Source organism: Mus caroli, chromosome 2 (assembly GCF_900094665.2).
Source record: "Mus caroli chromosome 2, CAROLI_EIJ_v1.1, whole genome shotgun sequence".
Taxonomy (NCBI): Eukaryota; Metazoa; Chordata; class Mammalia; order Rodentia; family Muridae; genus Mus; species Mus caroli.
The window spans coordinates 120,363,846-120,389,011 of NC_034571.1; the positions used below are offsets into that span (position 1 = coordinate 120,363,846).

Here is a 25,166-nt window from a genome sequence, read left to right on the forward strand (position 1 = left end):
AGTTCCAGGATAGCCAGGTCTATCCAGAGAAACCCTGTCTTGAGAGAGAGAGAGAGAGAGAGAGAGAGAGAGAGAGAGAGAGAGAGAGAGAGAGAAATGGAGAATGTCGCTGTCCCCTCCTTCATTCACTGTCCTCTCTCTATCCCTCCTCTTCCTCAGGCCTCAGAATCCCTCTGAGCTTACCACAAGGCTCTCCTGGGGGACAACCTTCTCCTGGTAGAGGCTTCGAAGTTCTCTGGCCTCCTCCTGTAGCTGCTGCCTCAGTAAAGAGTCATTCTGAGGGTAGACAAAGGGATCAGACCCCAATAGGGTCCCACCCCAATAGGAAGAGCAGCCCTTCAAGGAGTTTATCAAAGGGATGTGGAAAGTGCTGGGCTGAGACAGTAACCCCCGAGCTCAGGCCCGCCTTGCTCTAGGCTGGCCGCAAGCTGGATGCTCTACATATTAGCTGTAGATACTACTGCTAAAACTGGGCAATGTTCCCTGCTCTTCCCAGGGTCAAGATATCTGAAAAGGAACTTCAGGAACGTGGGATGTCCATAAATACTGAGTGCACGTGTCCATTCAGGGTCCTCACAACACCTGTCCCAGCGGACTCTGAGGCTGGCCCAGCTGTGTGAAGTTAGGCCAGATACTTCATCTGATACGAGACTGCGACAGTCTACAGATGGAGAGACAGAGATCTGAAATGGCCTGCCCAAGGCCACACAAAATTGGCAGCAGGGCTTGAATGGGAACTGAAGATGCAGAGCTTCAAGTCCAACAGCAGGGTAAAAAGCCTCAGCCCATGTGTCCCTGTCCCCTCTCCAATCCCAGCATTCCTAGCCCCTCCTGCCCAGATATTCTTCTTGATGACTGGCTAAAGGGTCTCTGTTCCCTTCTTACTTGGGCCTGGGCCAGTCCTTCCAGCTCCTGCGCCAGCTGCCACATGTCAGTGTTCACCACAGGCTTCTGGATCTGAGGAAAGACAGGAGACACCAAGAAGGCTGAACCCAGATGTCCCCAGTTACTCAGCCTCTGAGTTCCTGGACTCATTTCTACCACCCCCATCACTCTCTCTGTTATCTCAGGGAAGGTCTCATATAGCCTAGGTTGAACTCAAACGTGCACATTCCCCTCTTTCTGTATCTCAATCACTGGGGTTCATCCATGTGTTACCACATCAGGCTTCATGCAGTACTGGAGATGGAACCCAGGGCTCTACACCACAGACAAGAACTTTACAAACTGAGCCATAATCCCCAGCCCCAGTAAGTCCATTGTGAGGAGTCATCTTGAGTTTGAACTGAAGCTGTGAGGTATTTCAGAGTTTCCAGTGGAATAAAAAGTAAAAAACAAGGTGCCTTCTGGAACGACTGGAAGAAAGTCATTGTCCGACTGTAGAGTTGACTTGGCGGTTAAAAGCACTGGCTGCTCTTCCAGAAGTCCCCAGTTGGATTTCCAGCACCCACAGGGTGGCTCACAATTATCTGAAACTCTAGTTTCATGGTATCAGCTTCCCTCTTCTTGTTTCCACAGACACTGCATATATGTGGTGCACAGACACGTGCAGACAAAACACCCATATGTGTGTGGAAAAGAAAACAACAACAACAACAACAACAAAATCAGTGTCACCCTGACTTTTCTTAGTGGCAGTGCGTTCTTAGCAGCGGTGCATTCAGGACCATGAACAGCGACACGTGCCCTTGCTTGAGGGACGCGCAAAGTGTGTGTAGGTCCTTAACAGGAAAAAGCCCCAGGAGTGAAGAGAGCTGGAGAGATGCAGAACACACCCAGGATGGCCCTTTCACGGGGTGTCACGTGCCGCTGGGGCACCAGATGTCCCCCCTCACTGACCTGCACAAGAAAGCCTCTGTAGTGGATTTTCTCCAGCCCGCTCCTCTGCAAAGCCTCCAGGTCCTGACGGGCAGTGGGTCTCAACAGGTCTAGCTCCTTCAAATCTACTTGGAAGCTCTGAAGATCCTGCTGAATCTTGTGGGTATACTGGGGAAGGGGACAGGATGAGGTACATTGTTGAGCTTGGTTGCTTGGCTTAAGGGCCATTACCTGCATCTGCAGGGCTCCTACTCTAGATACAACATCACAGGCTCCCAAGAGACCTCTACTCAGAGTCCCAGCCTACTTCCAGGGACCATGTGGTAACTGTGGCTGAGGGCTCAGCAAGGGTCCCAGAGAGTTTTCCACCAGTGTCACTCAACTAGCTCTGGAACACTTCCACGCCATTCCCAGCTAGGACATTTTACCTGTCCCCATCAGGACACCCCCACCCACTGTCACTGTCCTCTCCTTCCATAACTGGTGCTGTATTCAGTTTACCCTGGAGCACATGCTTAGAGAGACCCATGGCGACCAGCCACTCACACACCTACCCATACCCCTAGAATCTGCCAGAGTTCAAGCCCTGACCAGGCCCTGAGTTGATTGCTCAGATCTCTGCCTTGGGTACCTTGATAAGAGCTTTTTTGTTTTGTTTTCTTTTGTTTTTTAGTTCAGAGGTAATTCCCCAGAAGAACAGAAGAAAGGGATGTAGGGATTCCCTTGCCTGTTTGATATCCAGGTGCTTATCCAGGTCATAGGAGTCATTGAGTTGTAGAACCTTCCAGAGTACTGCCCCTGCCTTACACTGTCTATGGAAGAAAGATACACATCAACAAAGAGCCACCAGGGATGGCAGGTGGGGTTGGCATCACCCTAAGGAGACATCCACTTCTGCATCTCCCTTCTCTTCCCCGATCCTAGCCCCAGGCCCAGGACACCCGCTCACTGATAGGCCTGGACGACGCTGATGTTTTTCTTCAGGCCAAGAAGATAGGACAGGTTCATGGATGGTGGCAAGTTTCCTGGGGTGTCTGCAAACTGCAGGTGGGCAGGAAGAAGTGGAGCACAGACAGGTGAGGGGCAAGCCTTCCCTAATGCTTGGTGCCACCTGTTACTTCAACCAGACCCATTCTCCAATTCAAATGACTCCAGGCACTGACTCCTTATGGGGACTTTGCCCATGAATCTCTGGCAGTGATACAAGCAGGGCCTTCAGTACAGTGTCCTTCTCAGACTCAGAGTTGAATTCGGGTGGTATAGGTGCCACCACCTGGAGTGCTGGGGAGCACCTTAGGGGCTTGGGGCTCGCGGGTTTCTATCTGCATCCCCATCTCATCCTCCTCCCTCCTGGCCCCATCTTCCACTTGCTCCTCTGGCTCCCACTTCCTCCTGACTCAGTCTCTTGGCCCAAGCTCCCTCCAAGCTGGAACAGGCCCAGGCCCACCTCATACAGCTCTCCACTCTCCCAGCTCCGGCACACCAGCGTCTGCACATTGCCACCCACCAGGAAAGTGGCGAAGACAAGGAGGATGAGGGGGACTGCGAAGAGGAAGCTGAAGGCCACACCTCTGGAGGTGAGAGACATGGTTGAAGGAATGTGGAAGCTGACTGCCCTGAGCCATCCTTGTCCCCACCCACGTCCCCGAGACAGCATAAACCACCTGTTGGCAACAAGGCATGTCTCCTGGGCAAAGGAGAACCCAGTACTCCTGACAACTTCTTGGCATCCTCATCCATCCACCCCCAAATTACTGTTCGGTTCTGCTGCCACGGTAGCCTAGAGGAAGGACACCTGCTCGTTCAAAGAGCTATATCTGAACGTAGGGTTCATGGAAGAGACTTGCTCCAGTGACCAACCTTTCTACATAATCACTGTCATCTACATAGATAGCACTCTGAAGATGCTGGGCAGTTAGGACCCTTTGACCGGTGCCACTGACTTACAGAGTGTCTTTGTGAGTTGGCGCAGTCCCATGCCAGGTCATGAGGCCTGGAGAGTAAAATGTAGGGTGGATTTCAACTCCTCACTAATCCAGGTGCCTTGTATGAACAGCCTGGCCAATTGTATGTGGCAGCCCTGGCCTTAGAGACCATCCAGTTTAAGGATGACAGGCTGATTCTGCCTTTGCTGCCTTTGCTGCCTACAGGCTGCGTTAAGAAGGAATTTGCGGCGGTGTCTGGGCTTGGTGGAAGTACTATAGTTACTATTGGTGTTGCTCTTCCTTCTTCAGCCCAACCCGCTTGGAGGACACTGAGACCCAGGAAGGTCATTGCTTTGCCCAGAGTCACTCAAGGAGTGGGGCACCAGGTCAGCATCAGGGTTCATTCCCCCGCCTTGCCAGGCTCCACTCCTGTAGCTGTACCGGGAGGAATCTGGCAACCCAACAGCGGAGCCCCTTTCCCCTCCCCAACCTTTTCTTACGCCATGAGGAGGCGGGCTCCAGCCTCGCCCTTGGTTTCAGAGTGGCTGGGGTCCTCCCTGGCAAACAACCCCCAGATGCCCAGGCTGAGGCCCATCAGGTTACAGATCACCACAAGCAGGATGGCAGAGCACAGCACACATCCCAAAATCCACCTGCCACAGAGAGAGTATGGGGTTCACTGAGAAGGAAGCCATCTGGTACCGGAGGACTGGCCTAGGTCCTAGGCCTCTAGGCACCAGACTGGATCTTTAGAAGTAGGGGTGCGAACATTTGCTGAGGTCTCATAGCTTTTACAGAGCCCCCAGGCTCAGACTTGGGCATACACAGCCTGGGGAGACATGGAAACCACAGGGGTTAGGGTTCTTGGCTTAAAAGGAGGTAGTAGTATTGTCAGGCTGGAAGTGACCATGGATGGTTGGAGGTTCAAAGCACCACCCACCTGTATGTCTCATATTGTTGCACCTCCTGCAAGTAGGGGCGGCTGCACTGTTCCAGCCCCTCCAGTGCCTGGCTCCAGCGGGAGGCTGCCTCTGAACCTGGGAACGCTTGGGCCAGCATCCTCAACCTTTCAGGCTGCTCAGCCAGTGCCTTTTTCACATCTGCCCAAAGCCATAGGGTTTCAGAGGATAAAGAGGGCACCCAGGAGTCAGGGATAGATCTCTGGGACTCACAGAGAACCTAGCAGACAGGGAACACAGCCATCCCCACCACTGCCCAGCTCCTCTCAGCAAGCCTCCCTGGAAGGGGTGTGCTGGGGGGGGGGGCGGGTGGCATTCCAGGCAGCCAGCCAGGGCCCTAAGCAGGGCCTCACCTTTGACCACACTGACCGCCTGCACTTGAACCAGGAGCGGGAGGTTATTGAAGGTGGCTCTCTCCTGCAGAACCAAGAAAAGCTGTGTCTATTGCTGTTTGGAATTCCACCTTGGGGTCTTAAAGTCACAGACCCAGAGGGAGGGTGCTGCTATTCCATGCTCCCAGCCAAGGAAGTGGTCTTGTCCTTGTAAACATGGCTTCTCTTGCCTGACTCAAGCCTTCCACACATGGCATGTTATGAACTCCTCCACCCCCTTCTACTCGAAGTCACTTCCTAGACAGCCCTGGCTCTCATCCTCTCACTGTGCACCCATCCCATGCTAGCAGCCGGCTCTACTCCCTCAGTCCAGCTTCCAGCCTTCCATCTGTGTTAGCCTGGCTTCCTTCTTCTCAGCCTCCCAGCACAGCTGACTCACTAATTCTTCAACTTCAGGCCCTGGATCACAGGCTCTGACTCACGCGGTGCCACCCCTGCCTTGGCTGTATCCACCCAGAGAGCAGGCCTGCCCTCTGGGGTACAGCCAAAGCACCTGTTCCCTTGTGGCTCAAAGACCCTGTCCCTTATGGGAGCCCAACTCTTTCTGAGCTGCAGATCAACCTCTCCCATCTGACTATGTCCAGTAGAGACTGGCACAATGAGCCCAGGCTGCCACAGGGTGAGGGTGGGCTCAATTTAATCAGGTCCCTCTTTTGGGTTTTTCAAGACAGGGTTTCTCTGTATGACCCCGGCTGTCCTGGAACTTACTCTGTAGACCAGGCTGGTCTCGAACTCAGAGATCTGCCTGTGTCTGCCTCCCAAGTGCTGGGATTAAAGCTACCACTGCCCAGCTTAACTGGGTTCTTCTTCTAGAGAGTGAAACTGAGCCCCTTCCCCTTGTTAGTTTCCAAGTAGGTGGAGCAAGAACCCAGGTAACCAAACTAGGGTGTACCTCCTGGACCATGCTGGAGAAGTTGGTTTCTGGGACATCTTTCAGCCGATGCAGGACATCATCCACAGGGGGCGTCTGTGACATGAGAAAGATGTCTATAGGAGGAAGGAGGTGCCTCTGACCCCTTAGTATACTCAAATGTAAAATGGGAACCACAGAGTCCCTAGCACTCTGGGGCGCAGAGCCTGAGAAGCTAATATGCATGAGGCTCAGGGCTCAGTGTGTGGCATACGGAGAGCTTCAGCTCACTCTAAGAATGAAGGGTCATTAACCCTGGGTGCTCCAGAAAGGAAGGTATAGCCCAAGGAAGGAAAGTCGTCTGGTCACTAGGATGCCAGAGGGTTCCAAAAGCACAGGCTAGACCCATCATTCCAAGTCCCAGTGGCTTTGTTCAGGGCCTGCACCTGGCTAAAGTCAGCGCCCAGTTGCAGAGCACTGGCCTGGCTGAGCACCCGCTTGCAATTCTCCTCGTGGCACCAGCTGTCCTGAAGCAGGGCGAGCAGGCGTTCCCGGTGTGCCTGTACAGGTGGCTCCAGGTGCCGCTGAGCCTCCTGCAGTTCCACTGAGGTGGTGTTCAGGGCTCGAAGGTGGTCTATGGAGACCTGCAGGGCTAAGAGAGTTACACATGGCCTGAGGATCTCCTCATTTCCTGGTGTTCTCAGACACCTAAGAAAAAGAGGCACCATACTCCCTCCTCCTGGCTAAAGGGACATAAACTGTCTGTAGCCACAGTGGAAACTGCCTCTGGGCACATGAGGCCATGAAGGTAGGCAGGGGTGCCACATGCAGATTCCTGGATAATGGGTGGAGAAAGACTTGGGTGGAGCTGGGGTAGTACATGAAATGCAGGGATGGGGGCTGGGAGGATTGGCTCCTAGAGGACACCTGCTGGACCCACCCACATACAGGGCACTGGTCCAACTCACCCTGGCCCAGGCTGTGCACTGAGGCTAGCACCGGGTACACTGTGCTCTTGAGCTGGTTATGAATTATGTTCCCAAGGTTCTCACCAACACCTGGATAACATAGGGCATTTGGCAGGATTGGTCCCCCCAGGAGCTGAGGACACCCCCATGGTCACCCACGAGCTATGGTCTCTGCAAGGTGGGGTCGGCCTCCTCATCCTGCAGTAATACGGCTGCTGCACAGGGAGATCCCTCTTTGTGAAGTGGTACCCTGGTGGAGTCCAGGCTAAGGGAGCTGAGAGGTTTCCCTAAAGCAGGCCAGGGCAGAGGGACCTGGAGTTGGCAAACTGTAACTCTCACCATCCAGCTCCTTTGAGACTTGCTTCTGAGGCACGGAGAACTGTTCAGCAATGGCCTGCAACTCCTAAGCAAACACAGGGGCATTAGCCATCTTCCCTGTCCTTCAGCAGCCCCGTCTTACAGTTAGGTATTTCAGGGACTTTCCATCAGGGGGCAGTCAAGTGCACTGGGAAGGGACACCCTCTCTGCTTTGCAGGTTCTGAGGCTTAAGGTTGGGTACTCAGACACAGGTGAGGGCTTGGATAGTACTCACTTCAGGGACATCAGAGACCAGGCCCCTTAGGCTGAGCAGGGTCTCAGGGACAGCTTTCACACTGGGCCCCATCTGATTATGTGTGTGTTGGTTAGTAGCAAAAGCACAGACCATACCAATCCTGCGGGGAGGGAGGCAAAGGAGAAAAGGGTTTGCAGTGTGCCCAGGAGCCCAGGGGCCACCATCCAGCCCTCCCTCCTGACCTAGGCAGCCTCTCACAGAAGCACAAGGGTGGTCAGCAGCAGGAAGGTCATGAGGGTGCCACGTTCACAGGCCATGGCCTTGTGCTCCGTCTTCACTCTGCCCCCACAGCGCTGGCGGCAGCGACAGCAACAGAAGCAGAGCCCAGTGATGGGCACCAATAGGAGGTAGAGGCCAGCAATCACAGCACACACCACGTAGCCTGCCTCATATCGAACCACCTGGGCAAGGCAGCAAGGCATGAGGGGGCTCGCCCTGCCTTACCCCTGTTCCAGTGGAAGTCAGAAGTGGAGAGAATGCTTGCATGCCTCCTCTCCCACACGGAACACACGAGGTGATGGCACCCTTACTGTTACACAGATGAGGCAACTCAGGTCTAGAGACACTGGGGATCACTGCACACCCCGCCTTGAGGGGAAAGGATGCCTAAGACCCCACTCTGGCAAACACTCCACAAGGTGGGCTGAACTGAGCAGGCACATGCCTTCTGCTCACTCTTAACTCCCTCCCCAGCACCTGTAACTCTCTCCTCACCTCATCTGTCTTCACAGAAGATGGGTCATTCAGCAGGGTCTTTATCAACTCTGAGGAAAGGAAGCAAGCTGAGGGTGGGGGGACAGCCACTGCCTTGCTCCTGTGTCTAGCCTCTCCCCACTGCCAAGCTAAGGGAGGTTCTTAGAGAGGGCAGTGTCATGTGGCCATGACATCTTGCCAGGCCTCATCGTGCTGCAGAAGAGGCAGCTGGTAGAAGGCCTCAAGCAGACCTTTCTTCTAAGTAGGTCCTGCAGCTGCCCTGGTAGTCCTTGCCCTCCTCCCGCCTCTTCTGGCCCTCCTGAACCCTGACACCATGGCGCTGGGACAATGTGCCAGATTTAACATAATGGACCTGCACCTAGAGGGGAAAAGGGGCTGGCCCAAGGTCAAACAAGAGGGCTGGCTAGCTACTTCTCGAATCTAAGAACGTGTGGAAGAAAAAAGGCTGTGTAGTACCAGAAACCTCACCCTGCCTGTAGACAGGATGTGCACAGAGGCTAGTTGGGGACCCAGTGCCCGCAGACGTCCGCGGGGGTGGGTTGAGGTGGGGCGGGCACTCACCTGCCGGGAAGGGGTTAAGCTGAACCACGGAGAGGAATCGTCGCACGGTGCCATAGAGGGAGTTCAGGGGCCCCGACGCGCGGACAAGAGGGGCCAGCTCTCGTGTCCTGGGCACCGGAGCGAATGCCAGGTGCTCCACGCGCCCGAGGGAACCGCAGTCGGCTGCCACAGCTTCGGACAGGCTCAGGGCCAGTCCCAGGCTCAGGCCCAGCAGGGGCACCATGAGGCCGGGTGAGCGCGTCATGAGTTCGGGCGGGTGGGCGGCACGGGTTCAGGCGGCGGACAGTGCGGACCAGCACGGGGCAGGCCGTGCATCCTTCTGTAGCCTTCTTCCCTCCGTCCCTGTGGCTCTACAAACCGGCCCGACAGGTTTGGGCTCCGGAGCTACCAGGTCGCCCGCCGGGAGCGTAGGAAGGGCAGGGGCGGAGGCCAGATAGGGGGCAGGGCCCAGCCCAGCCGCCCTTGGCTTTCTCAGTGAAGTCTGTGCCTCTCTCCCCTCCTAACATGCTGGGCAAGGGCAGTCCGGAGTCCGTCCAGGGGTACCTCAGAGTCTCTGGATTATCTAGGATGGTCCAATTTCAAATAGAATTTTCCACACTCAGTCCCAGCAGCCCAACCTGAGGGCTGGTTAAACATGACCACCTAGTGAAACCCTGGCCCACTGACGTGGTCCTAAGACCAGACCCACAATGCCCAGAGGAAGCAGAGAGAGGAACTAGCCAGGCTCTCTCTATTCCTCTGGGCACTGTTTTGTCCCCAGGAGTGACCTCTGCCAGGCCAATCTGGAGCAGGCACTGTCCTTAGGGAGAGCAGAGGGTTGCCCTCTGCCCTAGCCATGCCCATCTGGTCACCAATGGCAAGAACCCGATACCAGTTATGCCCAGAGATGTGTCTCCAAAGGTGTGTGATTTTTGAAGGACTGAATACACAGGAGCCTGTAACTGAGCAGGTGATGGAGAAACACTCCTGATGGATGGGGGATATTCCTAGCAGCGTTATTCATGGCACCAGAAACAAACTGGTCCAAGAGACAACCCCCAGAGAACAACGGGCAGTCATCAAAGTGAACTGAAAATGTCCCTGTGACCTGGATAGATCCTCATGCATTAATAAGCACAAATAGTTATCACAGAGCAGTCTGTGACATGAAGACGCATAACAGCGATCTTCTCCAGTAGAATCCTGGGATATATATGTGTGTGTGTGTTTATTCCATATATTATATATAATAGATAACAGTATGCAAAAATATATTTAACTGATTTTGAAAATTACTCTCTCTGTATGAGTGCAGAGTGGCATGGTGTGAGTATGGAGATCAGGGGACAGCTTTAACAAGCCACCGTACTGAGAGGCAAGGCTTTTTGTAGTTTCTGCAGAGTTAAGCTCTCTGAGCTAGCTGGCCCTAGAGCTTCTGGGTAGCTCTGTCTCAGCCTCCCATCTTGACTCTTGCCACCACATCTGCCTTTAAAGCCAAGTGTTTTATTCCATGTATTTATTTACGTATGTTTATATGTGTGGGCATGTGGTGGTTAAAGGACAATTTGCAGGAGTCCTGGGGACGAAACTCAGGCCATCGGGGTTGGCACCAGCACCTTTACCCTCCCAGCCACCCCAGTGGCCATATCTGGCCTTTAAAAAGTAGATTCCCAAGTCAGGTTGTCAGGACTGTGCAGCAAACGCCCATACCAGTGGAGCACCAGGGCAGCTTTTAGTTCTCTTCTGCTCAACTGTGCATCTTCAATTCTGTGACTGAAACATACGTCACCTGGCAGGTAAAGAAGTAACAGAAGGGGGTGGGGATGTAGTTTGGTTGGTAGAGTGACTGGCTGGCACAAAGCCTTGTGTTCCATTCCCAGCGTTGTGTAAAACTGGGCATGGTGGTGAGAGCCGGAAATCCCAGCACTTGGGGATTTAGGTGGGAGGATGAAGAGTTCAAGGCCAGCCCAGGCTACCTGAGATTCTGCTTTTAGAAATAAAAGGTAATAGAAATGTGTGAGTTTCCCTGAAGGGAGCCCAGCTCAGTTCACTCCTGGTTTGTGGGGTGGGTGGGCTGCCCTGGTGGGGTTACTGGTAAAGAGGGATCTAAGTGTGAGTTAGGGCTGAGCTCACAGCAGTGTCCTGGCCCTTCCCACTGTTACCCCCACAGTTCTCCTAGAGTTGGGGGGGGGACAATAGTGCACAGTCATGGAAGGAATGGTCCATTTAATAACCGGCTGCAGACTGGAAAGGGGACCTCATTAAAGGATGATTCAGAGATGAAGATCAAGGCTGTGGTGAGGAGTGGGTTGTGGTGCTCTGGTACCCAGGCAGTAGACCAGACACACACGTCCCCTGCAGCCCAGCCCTGGTATGTGGAGGAAGATACCTGACTAATTTAGCCCCTGACTACTGAGAAGCGGACTGCATGCGGTGCCCACCCAGCTCTGCCTGTCACCCTCCCTGCTTGCCCATGTTGTCGTTCTCCCTCACCTAGGTTGTGGCTGTTAGAATGATTCCTGAGCTATCACACTCTAAGTCTATCCCCATCTCCAGCAGGGTGGAAATAGCTTCTCACCAAACCTGATACAGCCCATCTGTTGGACCAATAGAAGCTGTCACTGAAGATGTTAAAAAGAGGGGTGTGTGTGTGTGTGTGTGTGTGCGTGCATGTGTGTGAATGTGTGTGTGAGTGTATGCGTGTGAGTGTGTGTGTGTGTGCGTGCATGTGTATGTGTGTGTGTGTGTGGCGGATCAGTGGTATAGGAGTTTATGTCCCAGCTCTGGGGCTTTGGGGGAGGGTGGGGGAAGACTGCAGTCTTTGAGGACCTTTGAGGGTTTGGTAAATAAACAGGTCTTCTCTACCCACTCTCTCTCTCTCCTTAATGATCATAATTAAGACAATCACTGCCTGCCACCATTGTTTTCATAAATGTCTGTAATAAAAATGCAGCACTTTGAAGGTGAGACTTCCATAGGAACAAAGCAAAACAAGCCTCTTCCTCAGCCCGGGGGCAGGAAGGCTGATAAAGATAGCCCACTTATTTGGCAGGTAGAGAAATTGAGGCAGGGAAGGGACTTTCCCCAGCCAGTCTCCAGACTGGAAGCCAATGCCACAACCAAGCCAGATCTTAGTGGAACAATGTATCCTCAGCCTGGCTCAGGACTATGTCCTCTACCCAAGCCAAACATAGTTTATCTGGGGTGCACAGGGCAAAAGGATGGAGTTCTGAATATTTAAGGTGGTCTATAGTTGGGAAAAGATGACTTGTTGTTGTTGTTGTTGTTGTTGTTGAGACAGGGTCTCACTATGTAGCCCTGGCAGGCCTGAAACTCTGTGTAGACCAGGCTAGCCTCAGACTCACAAAGACCTATCTGGCTCTGCATCCCAAGTGCAGGTTAAGGTGTATCCCATCATGTCTGCCTAAGATTCATTTTTACTATTTTTAACTACATATGTGTGTCTCTGTGAGGGTATATACACATGGGTACAACAGGTGCCCACAGAGGCCGGAGGCATCATATCCTCTGGAGCTGGAGTTACAGATGATTCTGAGCCACTTGGTGTGATGGTTGGAACTAAACTCAGGTCCACTGCAAGAGCTGAACATGCTATTTACTGATGGGCTAGCCATCTACCTTCCCCCCAACTTTAAAAAATTATATTTACTTGTGAGATGAGGGCATGGAAAACATGTATGGAGGTCAGAAGACAGCTTTTGGGAGTTGGTTCTCTTCTCCCACCATGTGGATCCTAGGAACCAAACTCCGATTGGGGGCAAGTGGTTTTCCTTGCTGAGGCTCTTTTATAAGGAAGTGTTGAATGACTCATATAATTTGCTAAATACTGAAAATGGAGTACAGGATGGCTATACAGGTTCCCTTCCACACTGTCATAGTATTGAAAACACTGTCTTTAAATGAGGGATTTGTCTTGTCTTTGCACAGAATGTGAATCTGGAGTAGACAGTAAAGTCAGGTGGCTGTCCATATCTACACATCTGTAATTCCACCATGTGGGAAGCTGAAGTAGAGAGATGAGGATGGTGGATTTGAGGAGAGCCAGGGCTATAGAGTACAACTCTGTCTGCAGGTGGGGAGAAAAGCTGGCTATACGCACATACCTCTACAGTTTCAGCTGCTAGGAATTCTGGGGCAGGAGGATGATCTGAGCCCAGGAGTTTGAGACTAGCCTGGGTACAACAGTAAGATCCCTTCAAAATAAGCAATTGTAATTTAAAAGTATATAAACAGATGGGCAAGTTCCAGACTAAAGTTCTGAATGAAAGCGAGAGCCTAGGAGGAAGGGGTCAAGCAGGTGGCACAGGGCAGAGAAGGCTCTTTGATGAGCAGCTATGCCTGGGGATGTGTTCATAGCCTCATCGGGCAGTAAAGGGAGGCCTCTGGGCTCGGGAACATGCTGGAGAATCCCTGACAATAACCACAGACGAAGTGTGACTTCCATGCAGCTTCTGAGCATGTGCTGGAAGGTGCCAGATATGCAGAGGCCATAGCAGCTTAGAGTTGGGAGACAGGGCCCATGCAGGCAGAGATGGCCGAGCTTTGGTTACTCGTGGCAAAGAAGCTAGAAGCAGCAATCTAATATTAAATAGATCCTCTAAGCTGATCTCGAGGCCCAGGGCCAGCTAAAACCTCAGACCTATAGCACAAACTCACTGGGTATACTCTGTACTCTCTGCATGGCCAAGTGAGTCCCTAGAATATGTCACCATGTCCTCAAAATGGTGTCAGATGGAAGGACAGCACCTTTTGGCCTGAGCCAGACCTCCCAAGGGCTATTTGCTTGGGAACACATCCTTCTGGTCACCCAGAGCCTCCTCTGTTGCCTCTTTTTTTCTCAGTCATGGGAGGGTTTGGCTCAGGATCAGGGCGTAGGTTGCATTTTATACTAATGTTATGCCTTCCTTCTCTCATGGCATCTGTGGAAGAAGAGAGAAATGAAAGTTCATTTTGTAGAGCCTTGAGGTTGAAGAGCCACATGCTTCCCAGTATCACCCCTGAATCCCCTCTGAGAGCCCAAGAGAGACAATGAACACATGCTGAAGATGAGCCAGTAAGCCCATTCTAATGTGGTCTTAGTTCATTTGGGCTTACCATTACAAATTACCTGAAGCCCAATAACTTGTAAAGAGGCTTACTCCTCTTCCAGTTCTGGAAGTCTAAGAGCCTGGTGCTAGCATCTGCTTGTCTCCAGTGAGGGCCTCTTAACAGGTGGCACCTCAATGATGGAAGCTCATGCAGAAGAGATCGCATGGAGAGACAGGAAATGAGGGTCTCGAGCGAGACTAGACATTCTTTTATAAGAACCCACTCTTGAAAGAACTAACTCCATTGGATCAGTCTTAATCCCATCCAAGAAAGCTATGGCTTGACTCTGGAATATTACCACCTGCCCCATGCTTTAAGCACGTAGTTCTCACGTGGTTGTGCTATTTTAGGAGCTTCCAGAACCTCTGAATCAGAATTAGGGCCCAGCTGGTAGAATGCAGGTTCCTGGTTCCTATCTTGCTTTCTGCTTCCTGGTCTGTCATGCTGTGACCAGCCTTCACCCACCCTAGGTGGAGCTGGCCTGCCATGGTGGGCTGAAACCCCCTTAAGGAGCTGGAGGAGCCATCATCTAACAACCCCATACAAGGTTTGCAACATCATGGCCATCTCTTTGTAGTTGTGCTGCTCCATGATGACCGTATAACCCACAGAGATGGCTTTCTCACAAGTTTTGAGACTCACATTTGGGTAGGTTTAATGTCTTCAGCAGACACACATTTTCAGAAGATATTTAGTAAAGCTGGCCCTCCTGCTGAGGGAGAAGTCATCCAAGTTGAGTGGCCCTGGTGGTAAACTCTGTGGAGAAGTAGCCTTGGATCCGTTGCTGTCTTTATGTACCAGGCTGAGTCTAAAGATGGATCCCAGAAAGCGATGAAGAGAGGAGACACATGTACTTTAGATGAGAGTTAACCAAGACTTGGTAAAGGCAGCCACAGCCTCTGACATTTGATTTGAAGATACTTTGTAAGGGGCAGATATAAATCCAAGGGGAGAGAAGGAGGCAGCGTGATTAGGGGCAAATGGGTACATGGAGGACGTGGGTATCACACTCTCTAAAATGAGCTCTTTCCAGAAGTGTTGGATGAGACAGGGATTGACATAGTGCAGCCACAGAGCAGTTTAAACCAGAAGAGAAAAGACAAAGGGCAGCCTGGGGTTATACCTTGAGTTTCACTGCATTTGGGTGTCTGGGTGCGGAGGTAGTAGATCAGGCCTCCAGGGTCTGATGGCCACATAAACAGAATAGACACATTCTTTGCCTCTCTCATCTGATTGTCCTTCAGCCAGTTGTTTGATTGCAAAGCAGTTTAAGAAGTGAGGGGAAACAATGAACAAACCACTAAGAAAAGCTACTGTCAGAAGAATGGATACAGAAAATGTGGTTCATTTACACAATGGAATACTACTCAGCTATTAAGAACAAGGAAATTCTGAGTTTTGCAGGCAAATGGATGGAACTAGAAAATATCATCCTGAGTGAGGTAACTCAGACCCAAAAGCACATGCATGGTATGTACTCACTAATAAGTGGATATTAGCCAAAAAACAAAAACAAAAACGTACAGAATATCCAAGATACAGTCCACAGAACTCAAAAAGCTCAGCAAGCTGAAGTGCCCAAGTGAGGACGCCTCAGTCCCACTTGAGAGAGAGAAGAAAGCAATCACAAATGGGGAGGGAGGAAGGGACCTGGGAGGGAAAGTAGACAGGGTGGGGAAGAGGGGAACCTGATCTGATATTGGGTGAGAGAAAAGGACTGAAGCCCTGAGGGTGAGCAGAAAAAGTGTAAACAGGCAACCTCAAGAAATGGGAGGTTGGGGGGACCCCCAGAATGCACCTGAGACCTGGGAGGTGAGAGACTTAGATAAAATGCCCACCCAACAGTAGACAGAGGGAATTTATAGAGCCCACCTTCAGCAGGAAGATAGGACATCAAGTGAGGGATGGGGTTGCCATCCCACAGTCACATCTCTGACTTGTAATTGTTCCTGTTACAGGGATGGAAATGGAGAGGAGCCTGAGGAAAAGAAGGTCCAGCAACAGGCCCAAAATGGGATTCAGCGCAAGGGGAGGTCCCAAGGCCTGACACTATTACTAAGGCTATGGAACACTCACAAAAATGGACCTAACATGACCACACTCTAGAAGACCCAACAAGCAGCTGAAAGAGTCAGATGCAGATATTTACACAAACCAATAGACAGAAACAGCTGACCCCTGTTGTAGAATTAGGGAAGTCTGAAAGAAGCTGAGGAGAAGGGCGATACTGTAGGAGGACCAGAATTAATCTGGACTCAAACACTGGACCAGCAGACAGACAGCATACAGCAGCTGATATGAGGCCCCCAACACACATACAGTAGAGGACTTCCCAGTCTGTGTTCATTCAGAGATGATGCACCTAACCCTCAAGGGACTGGAGGCCCCAGGGAGTATAGAGGTCAGGTGGGGTGTGATGGTTTGTATATCCTTGGACCAGGGAGTGGCACCATCTGAAGGTGTGGCCTTGTTGGAATAGGTGTGACCTGTTTGGAATGGGTGTGTCACTGTGGGTGTGGGTATAAGATCCTCACCCTAGTTGCCTGGAAGTCAGTCTTCCACTAGCAGCCTTTGGATGAAGACATAGAACTCTCAGCTCCTCCTGTGTCATGCCTGCCTGGATACTGCCATGCTCCCACCTTGATTGATGATAATGGACTAAACCTCTGAACCTGTAAGCCAGCCCCAATTAAATGTTGTTTTTTATAAGACTTGCCTTGGTCATGGTGTCCGTTCACAGCAGTAAAACCCTAACTAAGACATGGGGTGAGGGGTGGGGGCATCCACTTGGAGACGGGGTCAGGTGGGGAGGAGGTGTGGGATGTGGAGCAGTCAGAGGGTGGATGGGGGGGTCAGGGAATGGAATAGGGAGTGTAGAAATAAATTAAAAATAAAATAAAATTAAAAAAAAAAGAAAGAAAGAAAAGCCACTGTCAGGGAAGCAGCGGTCTCTCTCTCTAGCTCAGGTCCCTTTTTGGAACATGATAGTGGTATCTCTCCCCAGCACCTGTTGGAGGAACCTTGTCACCCATGAGGAAGGGGGATGATACATACATTTCCGCAGTCAGGCAAGTACTCTTGCTCATATGTAAGTGGCAGTTTCTACAAAGCATTAAAAAACCAAATGGTCTGCATGGTGTGATTGGATTTTCCTGTGTGTTGTTTGCAGTCCCTTGTACAGAAATTTTCTATGTCTTGGTATTCCTATTATCTTTGATTGTGTCTGATGAGAGCTTAGCTGCCCTTTTTAAGATGAAATTTTGGCCCTTAAAAAGAAATTCTTATGAAGTCTATGGGCATTTTAAAAATTTAAAGAAGAAAATATGGGGCTGATATTTTGAATACTTTACAATTGCTGTTCTGAATAGATATTTATAAAATATGTATTTGTTTCATTATAAGTTTGTAAAATTAGAATTTAAATAAATATATTTTGCCATATAGTTCTGAACTAATGTAAGTTTTCTTTGTAAAACAGTCTGGAAATGTACCAGTATATAAAGAAATTTAAATTTACAATTTTTCCTTTAAAACAAGTTGTTTCTGTTTAGTGGTCACAGTGATGCTAAAGGAAGGGTGATGATCCCAATGACTAAGTCACTTCTGTGTGGGCTCTGCTTCTTAAGGTTTCTGTTAACCCATCATCACCACAACACTGAGGATCAAGCTTGCAAAATATGAACCCTTGAGAACAGTCAAGTCTACTGGAACCATAGCAACATCTTTAATCTACTGTCGTCCTTCACAACCAGGGCAAGGGTTTGTCTGGGCCCATGCGTTGTTTAACAGTTTTTTCTAAGATTGATACATTCACTCTGAAGGGACTAAGGTAAACAACTCAAAATAGCTTCAGGAAGTCCCTGAAGCTGAATAAATTCACTAGGCCTCTCCCTGCCAGAGTAAGCAATAAAAACTGAGTCCCTCTCAGATGAGTAAATCTGAGCTGCAAAGAAGACTCTCAGACAAGCCCAGCTGCAAAGCAGGCTCTGAGACCAAACCAGCTGCCTGGAAGAAACAGAAATCAGCCAAGCAGCATGGAAGAGGTGTAGATCAACTGAGTCACTTGGAAAGAACACATTCCAACTTGTGGAGCTGCCTGCAGGCTGTGCAGTGTGCTCTAGTAGGTTCCCAGCTTTGTGAGCTGTCACCCATGCTGGGGTGATACAGCTGTCTTTGAGTCATTTCTGCTCTTGTAAGTAACTCCTGACCTATATTCCTGTAAGTAGCCTCAATAAAACTCATTGGTTCACCAAGTTGGACTTTGGTCGTATCCATACTTGGTCTGCTGTGGGTCCTCCATCTGGGATGAATAGACGTGTGTGTTGCGTCTCCTAGTAAAAGTTCTGTTGCACAATATCATGTCAGCAGCATCTCTCACACTCTCAGAGCACTGTCCTCTGACCGTGAACTACATTAGGAGATGTGCTATTATAGCTGGTAAGGGTCATCCTTGCTTTCCTTGGTGTGCTTGGGAAAAGACACAGGATGTAGGGAAAGAGGTTCTTCTCTCAGAGGGAAAAGGCAGACAGGGTTTATCTTACAGACAAACCCACCCAGATAGAGTGGGGGGGGACTAGGTTGGGAACAGCCAGCTAGGATGAAAAAAAGGGGGAGGGAGACAGGGAGAGGAAGAGGTGGAAAGGGAGATGGGGAGAGGGAGAGAGATGGGGGGAGAGGTGGAAAGGTAGAGGGAGAGAGTGAGAGGGAGAGAGAGAGGGAGAGGTGAAAAGGAAGAGGGGGAGAGGAAGAAGAAGAGGGAGGGAGAGGGAAGTGGAAAGGGAGAGGGAGGGGAGTGAGGGAGAGGGAGAGAGAGAGAGAGAGAGAGAGAGAGAGGAAAAGCTTGAGATCCAATTCTCTCAGGAAATTCCTGGTGGCACCACCATCTGCTCTGCCTTAGAGCCTGTCTCTGCTCAACACCTAGAAAGTATTTTAAAAATAGCTAATTACACAAACAGGGGTTGGGGTACAGAACATGACAGACCCAGATGGCATAACAAAAGTCTCAAAGAATCCTGACCAACTGGAAGGATGGGTTCAAACACACAGCAGTGCAAAGGGGCCTGAGAAACAGAATGAATGACCTAACCACAAATTCCTAGATTCCTAGATTCTACTGTCTGTGGAGACAGAGTCTATAATGGATTTGCTGACCACTATCCAGAGTCGATAATGAGGTGAGACACCTAAGACAACTCTGTAATACTAGTCTTCTGAGATGTCATCTCTCAGGCCACAGAGCCAGGGCTGCCCTCTGGTGCAAGTCAGCCCTGCAGTTTGCGTGCCCTCCACAGATAGCCATGAGTAGATGTGGCAGGGTACAGGCAGGGTCAAAACGCACTAAGCCAGGAGAGGATGCTTGGCCAGGGGCTACCCGAGGGTCAGAGCAAGGATAGGAAGGTCTGCCCTTACCTGTCTTCTCTCAGCCAGCACTCACATCCATTCACATACCTGGCAGCCACTGAGCCTGGGGCATAGCCACCACTGGTGAGGACAGGCATAAATCCCAGAAGCCCTTACCTTTTCTTGTAGCTTAGTGCCCTCTGCAGGCTGAGATGAGTTTGAAAATGTTAGGCCCACTTCCCGCCCCTGCCAACAGACCATGACCACAAACACAGGGGCACCCAGCATCTAGTGCAGCAGACACCCCAGAAGCATGCACGTGTGTGCATGCACATACAAATGAGGGTCTTCTTGGGACAGATGTACTTATCTAATCCAGAATTACTGTTCACTGAAACACAAGCATCTCAAAAAACCAAAGTGTGGGCATATTCCCCTGAACGTGACAATGTAGTGTATGAATTGTGCAGCTTTCTGTGACCCAAAACATTAGGGAGGGAGGGATACAAACTCTGGAGAGGCTTTTGGGTTACATGCGGTTACCTAAAGAAATGCCAGCTGTTAGCGAGGGCCATGGTGGTAATCCCAACATAGAGGCAGGGAAATCAGAAGTTCAAGGTCATCCTGAGCTACATTGTGAGTTGGGGGCCAGCCTTGGTTACATAAAACACTGTTTCAAAAATCAAAGAAAAAAAAAAAAAAAAACCTCAGTGCTGTTAAAACCACAGAGAGAGGCAAAGGTACCCATTCCTGCAGGCCCACCTGTCTTTTCTGGGTTATTCCCCACACGAAAGCCTTCCACATCCTTAGTTGAAGGGCAGGTCCTTTGGGTGTAGGGGGCATGAAGGCACAGACCCCTGGTTGCTCAGCCAGAAAGAAAGGATGGGCAAGAGCAGAGAGAAGGCCTGGCAGCCATGGAAGGGCTGGGGTGCTCACCAAGTGCCCCACTTTTTATTTTTAATTTAATTTTTAAGATAATTATTTTTATTTCATGTGTATGGATGTTTCTGCCTGCACGTATGTCTGTGTACCAAACACAAGCCTGATGCTCGTGGAGATTACAAGATGGCATGGATCTCTTGGAAGTAGAGTCAGACAGTTGTGAGCTGCCACGTGGGTGCTGGGCATTGAACCCAGGTCCTCTAGAAGAGCAGCCAGTGCTCTTAACTGCTGAGCCATCTCTCCAGCCCCTCTCCCCACCCACATTGAGACAGGATCTCATATATTCCAGGCTGACTTCCAACTTACTATGTAGCAGAGGATGACACTGGGTTTCTGCAGCTCCTGTCTCCACCCTTGAGTACCTGGATTCTAGGCATGTGCCACCTTGTCCAGTGTTGATGTGCTGAGGATTAAGCCTAGCGATTCTCAGGTGCTGGGCAAACACTACCAACCGAGCCTGGAGCCCCATCTCTCAATACCATCCCATCAGCCACTAGGTTTTAATGCCTGGACTCTGAAGGAAAGGCCATCGAACAGTAGCCATGTGCTAATTCTTCCTTCTGTCTTACATCCTGGTAGTGAAAGCCCAAACTTGTGTAAACACAAGGGAGTTTTATTTTGGACTAGAGCTGACACCTCCACATGCCTGGTCTTTTTTTTTTTTTTTCGAGACAGGGTTTCTCTGTGTAGCCCTGGCTGTCCTGGCACTCACTTTTGTAGACCAGGCTGGCCTCGAACTCAGAAATCCGCCTGCCTCTGCCTCCCGAGTGCTGGGATTAAAGGCNCTGGCTGTCCTGGCACTCACTTTTGTAGACCAGGCTGGCCTCGAACTCAGAAATCCGCCTGCCTCTGCCTCCCGAGTGCTGGGATTAAAGGCGTGCACCACCACGCCCGGCTATGCCTGGTCTTTTTGCTTGTCACTCTGGGAGCTGGGTGTGGTGCACTCACTACCACTCTTTGTTCAAGCTGGCCTTGGCGTATTTATGGAATACCTCTATCCCTGTTAACCACAAGACCCTCAACTTCCCAAGAGCAAATCTGAAGTCTGACCTTGCTGACCTCTAGGGTTTGGACTCTGGCTTCACAGATCTACTGCTAACTCCATGGACGGAGGAGAAGAGCCGGTTGCCTGTGTTTAGGGAGGTGAGGAAGCATGGTCCTTCCAGATAAGGCAGAGCTGAGGGGAATAGGGACAGGTTCTTTGTTCTCACAACCAGGTCCTCCTGGCCCCACCGGCATAGGACAGGAAACAAAGAGACTTCAAGGTCAAGTCTTTGGAGGAAAGGTCACCTGGATAGATGGTGGTGTACAGAGGGGGAGCTGTGGTGTGACTGGCTGCAAGCTGGCAGAGGAGATGGCATCTGGACGCCCAGGAATGCGCTTTGGTGAGGAAGGTATGTGCCCACATGAAGGTGGGACCCTTCGTATGGGGGTGTCAGCAAACAGAGCCCGGAAAGGAAGAGCTATGAGCTGAGCTCAGCCAGGGAGTGGGCATGGGATACAATGGCCAGACACACAAATCACTTCCAAATCAGTGCCAGGTGATGGGGTGGCCAGTGCAGGGGTGCACACAAATTTGGCAAGATGGGGGTGGCAGCTGCCTGGCACAGCAGGAACTAGATAAGCAGGTGAGTACAGATACCAGAGTCCCAGCGTGGGCAAGCCTCAGCAGGTAGCAGGCAGCCCGGAGAGGCTAAGCAGCAATGGGCAATGCAGAGCCCAACAGCAGGGAGAAGGCCTTGGCCCCAGGGCCTGCCGGGAAGCCAGGAGACCAGGATCTGGACAGGAATTCTGGAGGCAGAATTCTCGAGCTTCCAGAGTTGGCTCACGGATTTAGGTTCAACCAAGTCAGTCTCTAATATGGTTCTTTGTAGATGGGTGGGTGTCACAGTCCCTGGGGTACCCTGTTTACAGGGGTCTTGCTGGGGTTCCCTTTAGGACTCTTTCTAGCAAAGGAAATTCTCAAGGCTAAGCCGCATCTGCTGCATGTTGGTACATCTCCAGGCTCTGCAGAGTCCGGTGGGTCCAGGCCAATCAGCTGCCTGTTCTGGGGTCCAAATTTTCACTCATGTGCTGTCTACATCATTATGAAAAACACTCTGCTGACGTGTGATGACAACATTTCCTATTCAAAATACTTCAGGGCTCCTCTGTCCTCACATTAAAGTTCTGCCCAAGGCATAGTGGTCCAGATCTGTGATCCCAGCATCAAGGGAGGCTGAGGCAGGAGGATAATGAGTTCATCCTGAGCTACCTAGTGAGACTGTCTGTGCTGACAAGTTTTATGCCATCTTGACACAAGATAAAGTCATCGGAGAGGAGGGAACCTCAATTGACAAAATGTTCCACAAGCCTGGGCTGTGGGTAGGCCTGTGGAGCATTTTCTTAATCAGTGATTGATATGGGAGGGCCCAGCCCATTGTGGGTGGTGCTTCCCCTGGGCTGACCAAGTGCTGTAAGAAAACAGGCTAAGCAAGCATGGGGAGCAAGCCAGGAAGCAGCACCCTCCATGGCCTCTGCATCATCTCCTGCCTAGCTTGAGTTCCTGCCTTGGCTTCCCTCCGTGAGCTGTGACTCTGGATATGTAAGCCAGACAAACCGTTTCCAAGTTGCTTTTTGGTGATGGCGTTCCATCATAGCAATGGTAACCCTAACTAAGACACTGTCTCAGAAAAACACCAAGCCAGGCGTGGTGGTGCACGCCTTTAATCCCAGCACTTGGGAGGCAGAGGCAGGCAGATTTCTGAGTTCAAGGACAGCCTGGTGTACAGAGTGGGTTTTTAGCCCTCAACAGCCAGGGCTACACAGAGAAACCCTGTCTCGAAAAAACCAAACCAAAACAAACAAAACAACAACAACAAAACCCCAAGAGATCCACTAGTAGAGTACTTACCCAACACACAGAAGACCTTGGGTTCTATGCTCAGCACCATAAAAAATTATTTGTTAATTTTTTTTTTTTAAGGTCTGGGCTGGGAAGGTGGCACAGTGAGTTAAAAGCATTGGCCACACAAGCCCAGGCAACCTGAATTAGAAATATGGAGTATAGGTATAAATCCAGATGTGGTGACACACATCTGTAATCCCACTACTCCTATGCAAGAGTGGAGATGGAGACAAGCCCCCAGCGTGGAGAAAGTGACACGGCAGAGGTAAGAGGGACTCTGCCTCAACAGGATGGAAGGAGAGAACTATCTCCCAAAAGTTGTCCTTTGAGCCATGTGCACAGCCACATTCACACACCTCATACACACATCAAGAACAACAATAATAAAAATTTAAAAAAAACAATAAAAATAATTATCTTCCAAAGATCTGGTGACCACTGTAGTCAAGCCCCAGACCCCTTTTTGTTCTCTCCCTCCCATGCGCTGGGAAGGTAAGCAGTTACAGCCTCTTACAGCTGGGTTGAGACTTCGTGACCAGCACTGGAGAACAGTCTTTTGGTGGAAATGAAAAGCGCACTCTCTGGCTAAAGCGTAGCAAAGCAAGAGTGAAGTCCTTATTATTCCGTTACTGTAACGAGCTATCTGAAGCTGAGTTCTTAACAAGAGTCTTTTAGTTCACAGTTTTGGAGGCCAACAATCTAACCAGCACATCACTGACTCTGGTGAGGACACTTTGGCTGTGTGACATCACGGCTGATGGGAAGATGCTTGTGAGCATGATCGCATAGTAGCTGAGATTGGAAACTCCAGTGGGAATCAGCTGGTAATGACCTCCCACTGAGCCCCACCCCTTGAAAAATCTCATTACCTCTTAACCAGATCACACTAGAAACCAATCTTTCAGGAATGGGGCATTGGGATACAAACCTCAGCTAGACAATAATAAGGAGTCCTAGCTCCCCAGTCCTGTGGGGTCCCTAAAGCTGCATGTTATTATAGGCTAGCAATGTCTCTGCTAACTGGATCCCAGGGTCTCAGCAGAATTACCCATGGACACCGAACACCCTCAGTCCTTGGGAAGGGTGGTAGAGCATGCTACCCACACAGCATGCCGCTTTGATGGGGGAGGGGAGATGGGAGTGGGGGTGGGGTGGGAGGATCCTCTCAAGGACAGTTTAAGGAATAGCAGAAGCACACAAGGCACGCTTTCTCTCTGTTCCTCAAGATGGCAGATTTAAAACCCCTGAGAGGAAGGTGCTTTCCTTATGTCAGAAAGAAAGGAACACACTTTAAGTAGTAGTCCCAGCTGAGAGAATTCTCTACAGATGATTTTGTTCAATTCTGCGCATCCCCCTTTAGCCGTATTCTCGCCGCCCCACTAACTTAGTCTCTTTTCCACAACTGTGTCACTTTGTTCAATGTTATATCATACAAAACATCTCCTTGTAAAAAAAATTTATGGCTGGGTGGTGGTGGTACATACCCTTTAATCCCAGCATCTGTGAGGCAGAGGCAAGAGAACCTCTGTGAGCTCAAGGCCAGCCTGGTTTACAGAGATAGTTCCAGGACTGCAAGGGCTACACAGAGAAACCCTAAAAGTAAAAAACAAAACAAAACAAAACAAAACAGTGTATGTGCCTGAGTGTATGTGTATGAGCATGCACCACATGCATGGGGGAGTCTGCAGAAGCCACAAGAGGGCGTCAGACCCTCTGGAACTGGAGTTATAGGCAGTTGTGAGCCCCTCTTTGCTACTACCATACAGGTGCTGGGAACTGAACCCAGGTCCTCTGCAGGAGCAGTAAGAACTCCTCACTGCTGAGTCCCACATACCAACTTTGTTGGCTCTTCATTTCCTTTTAAAGGCTCTGGTGTCATGAAGCGACTTATATCACATCTACAGGCCTCCTTACTATTCACTTGTCTCTGTCAATCTAACTCTAGAGCTGGGACAGCAGTGGAGAAACCTGTGCCTCCCTCTCATCCGCCAGCATCAGCCACCGATCCTGATCCAAGAGAATATAAATCTGGCTGAGTAAGGCCTGGAGCTAAGTAGTTCTTGAAGCATCCCTAGACTTTGGACTCTTGGTGGAAGGCATTCTAGGTTT

At 50.6% G+C, this 25,166-nt stretch overlaps 1 protein-coding gene across 1 annotated transcript in view; it reads right to left on the bottom strand.

Annotated features, from left to right (window-relative positions):
- The window catches only part of Prom2 (prominin 2), a 13,082-nt gene extending 3,943 nt beyond the window's left edge, over window positions 1-9,139 (bottom strand). Inside the window, exons 1-17 of the mRNA XM_021182105.2 lie at window positions 8,801-9,139; window positions 8,240-8,289; window positions 7,724-7,926; window positions 7,505-7,625; window positions 7,252-7,315; window positions 6,913-7,002; window positions 6,391-6,596; window positions 5,987-6,061; window positions 5,056-5,119; window positions 4,684-4,843; window positions 4,244-4,396; window positions 3,266-3,389; window positions 2,768-2,859; window positions 2,546-2,630; window positions 1,840-1,986; window positions 886-957; window positions 184-276 (exon numbers count right to left, since the gene is read on the bottom strand). Of these exons, the coding sequence (XP_021037764.1) occupies window positions 184-276; window positions 886-957; window positions 1,840-1,986; window positions 2,546-2,630; window positions 2,768-2,859; window positions 3,266-3,389; window positions 4,244-4,396; window positions 4,684-4,843; window positions 5,056-5,119; window positions 5,987-6,061; window positions 6,391-6,596; window positions 6,913-7,002; window positions 7,252-7,315; window positions 7,505-7,625; window positions 7,724-7,926; window positions 8,240-8,289; window positions 8,801-9,044 (2,043 nt within the window). The 5' untranslated portion in view covers window positions 9,045-9,139. The remainder of the gene's footprint in view (window positions 1-183; window positions 277-885; window positions 958-1,839; window positions 1,987-2,545; window positions 2,631-2,767; window positions 2,860-3,265; window positions 3,390-4,243; window positions 4,397-4,683; window positions 4,844-5,055; window positions 5,120-5,986; window positions 6,062-6,390; window positions 6,597-6,912; window positions 7,003-7,251; window positions 7,316-7,504; window positions 7,626-7,723; window positions 7,927-8,239; window positions 8,290-8,800) is intronic.
- Window positions 9,140-25,166: the final 16,027 nt, after the last annotated feature.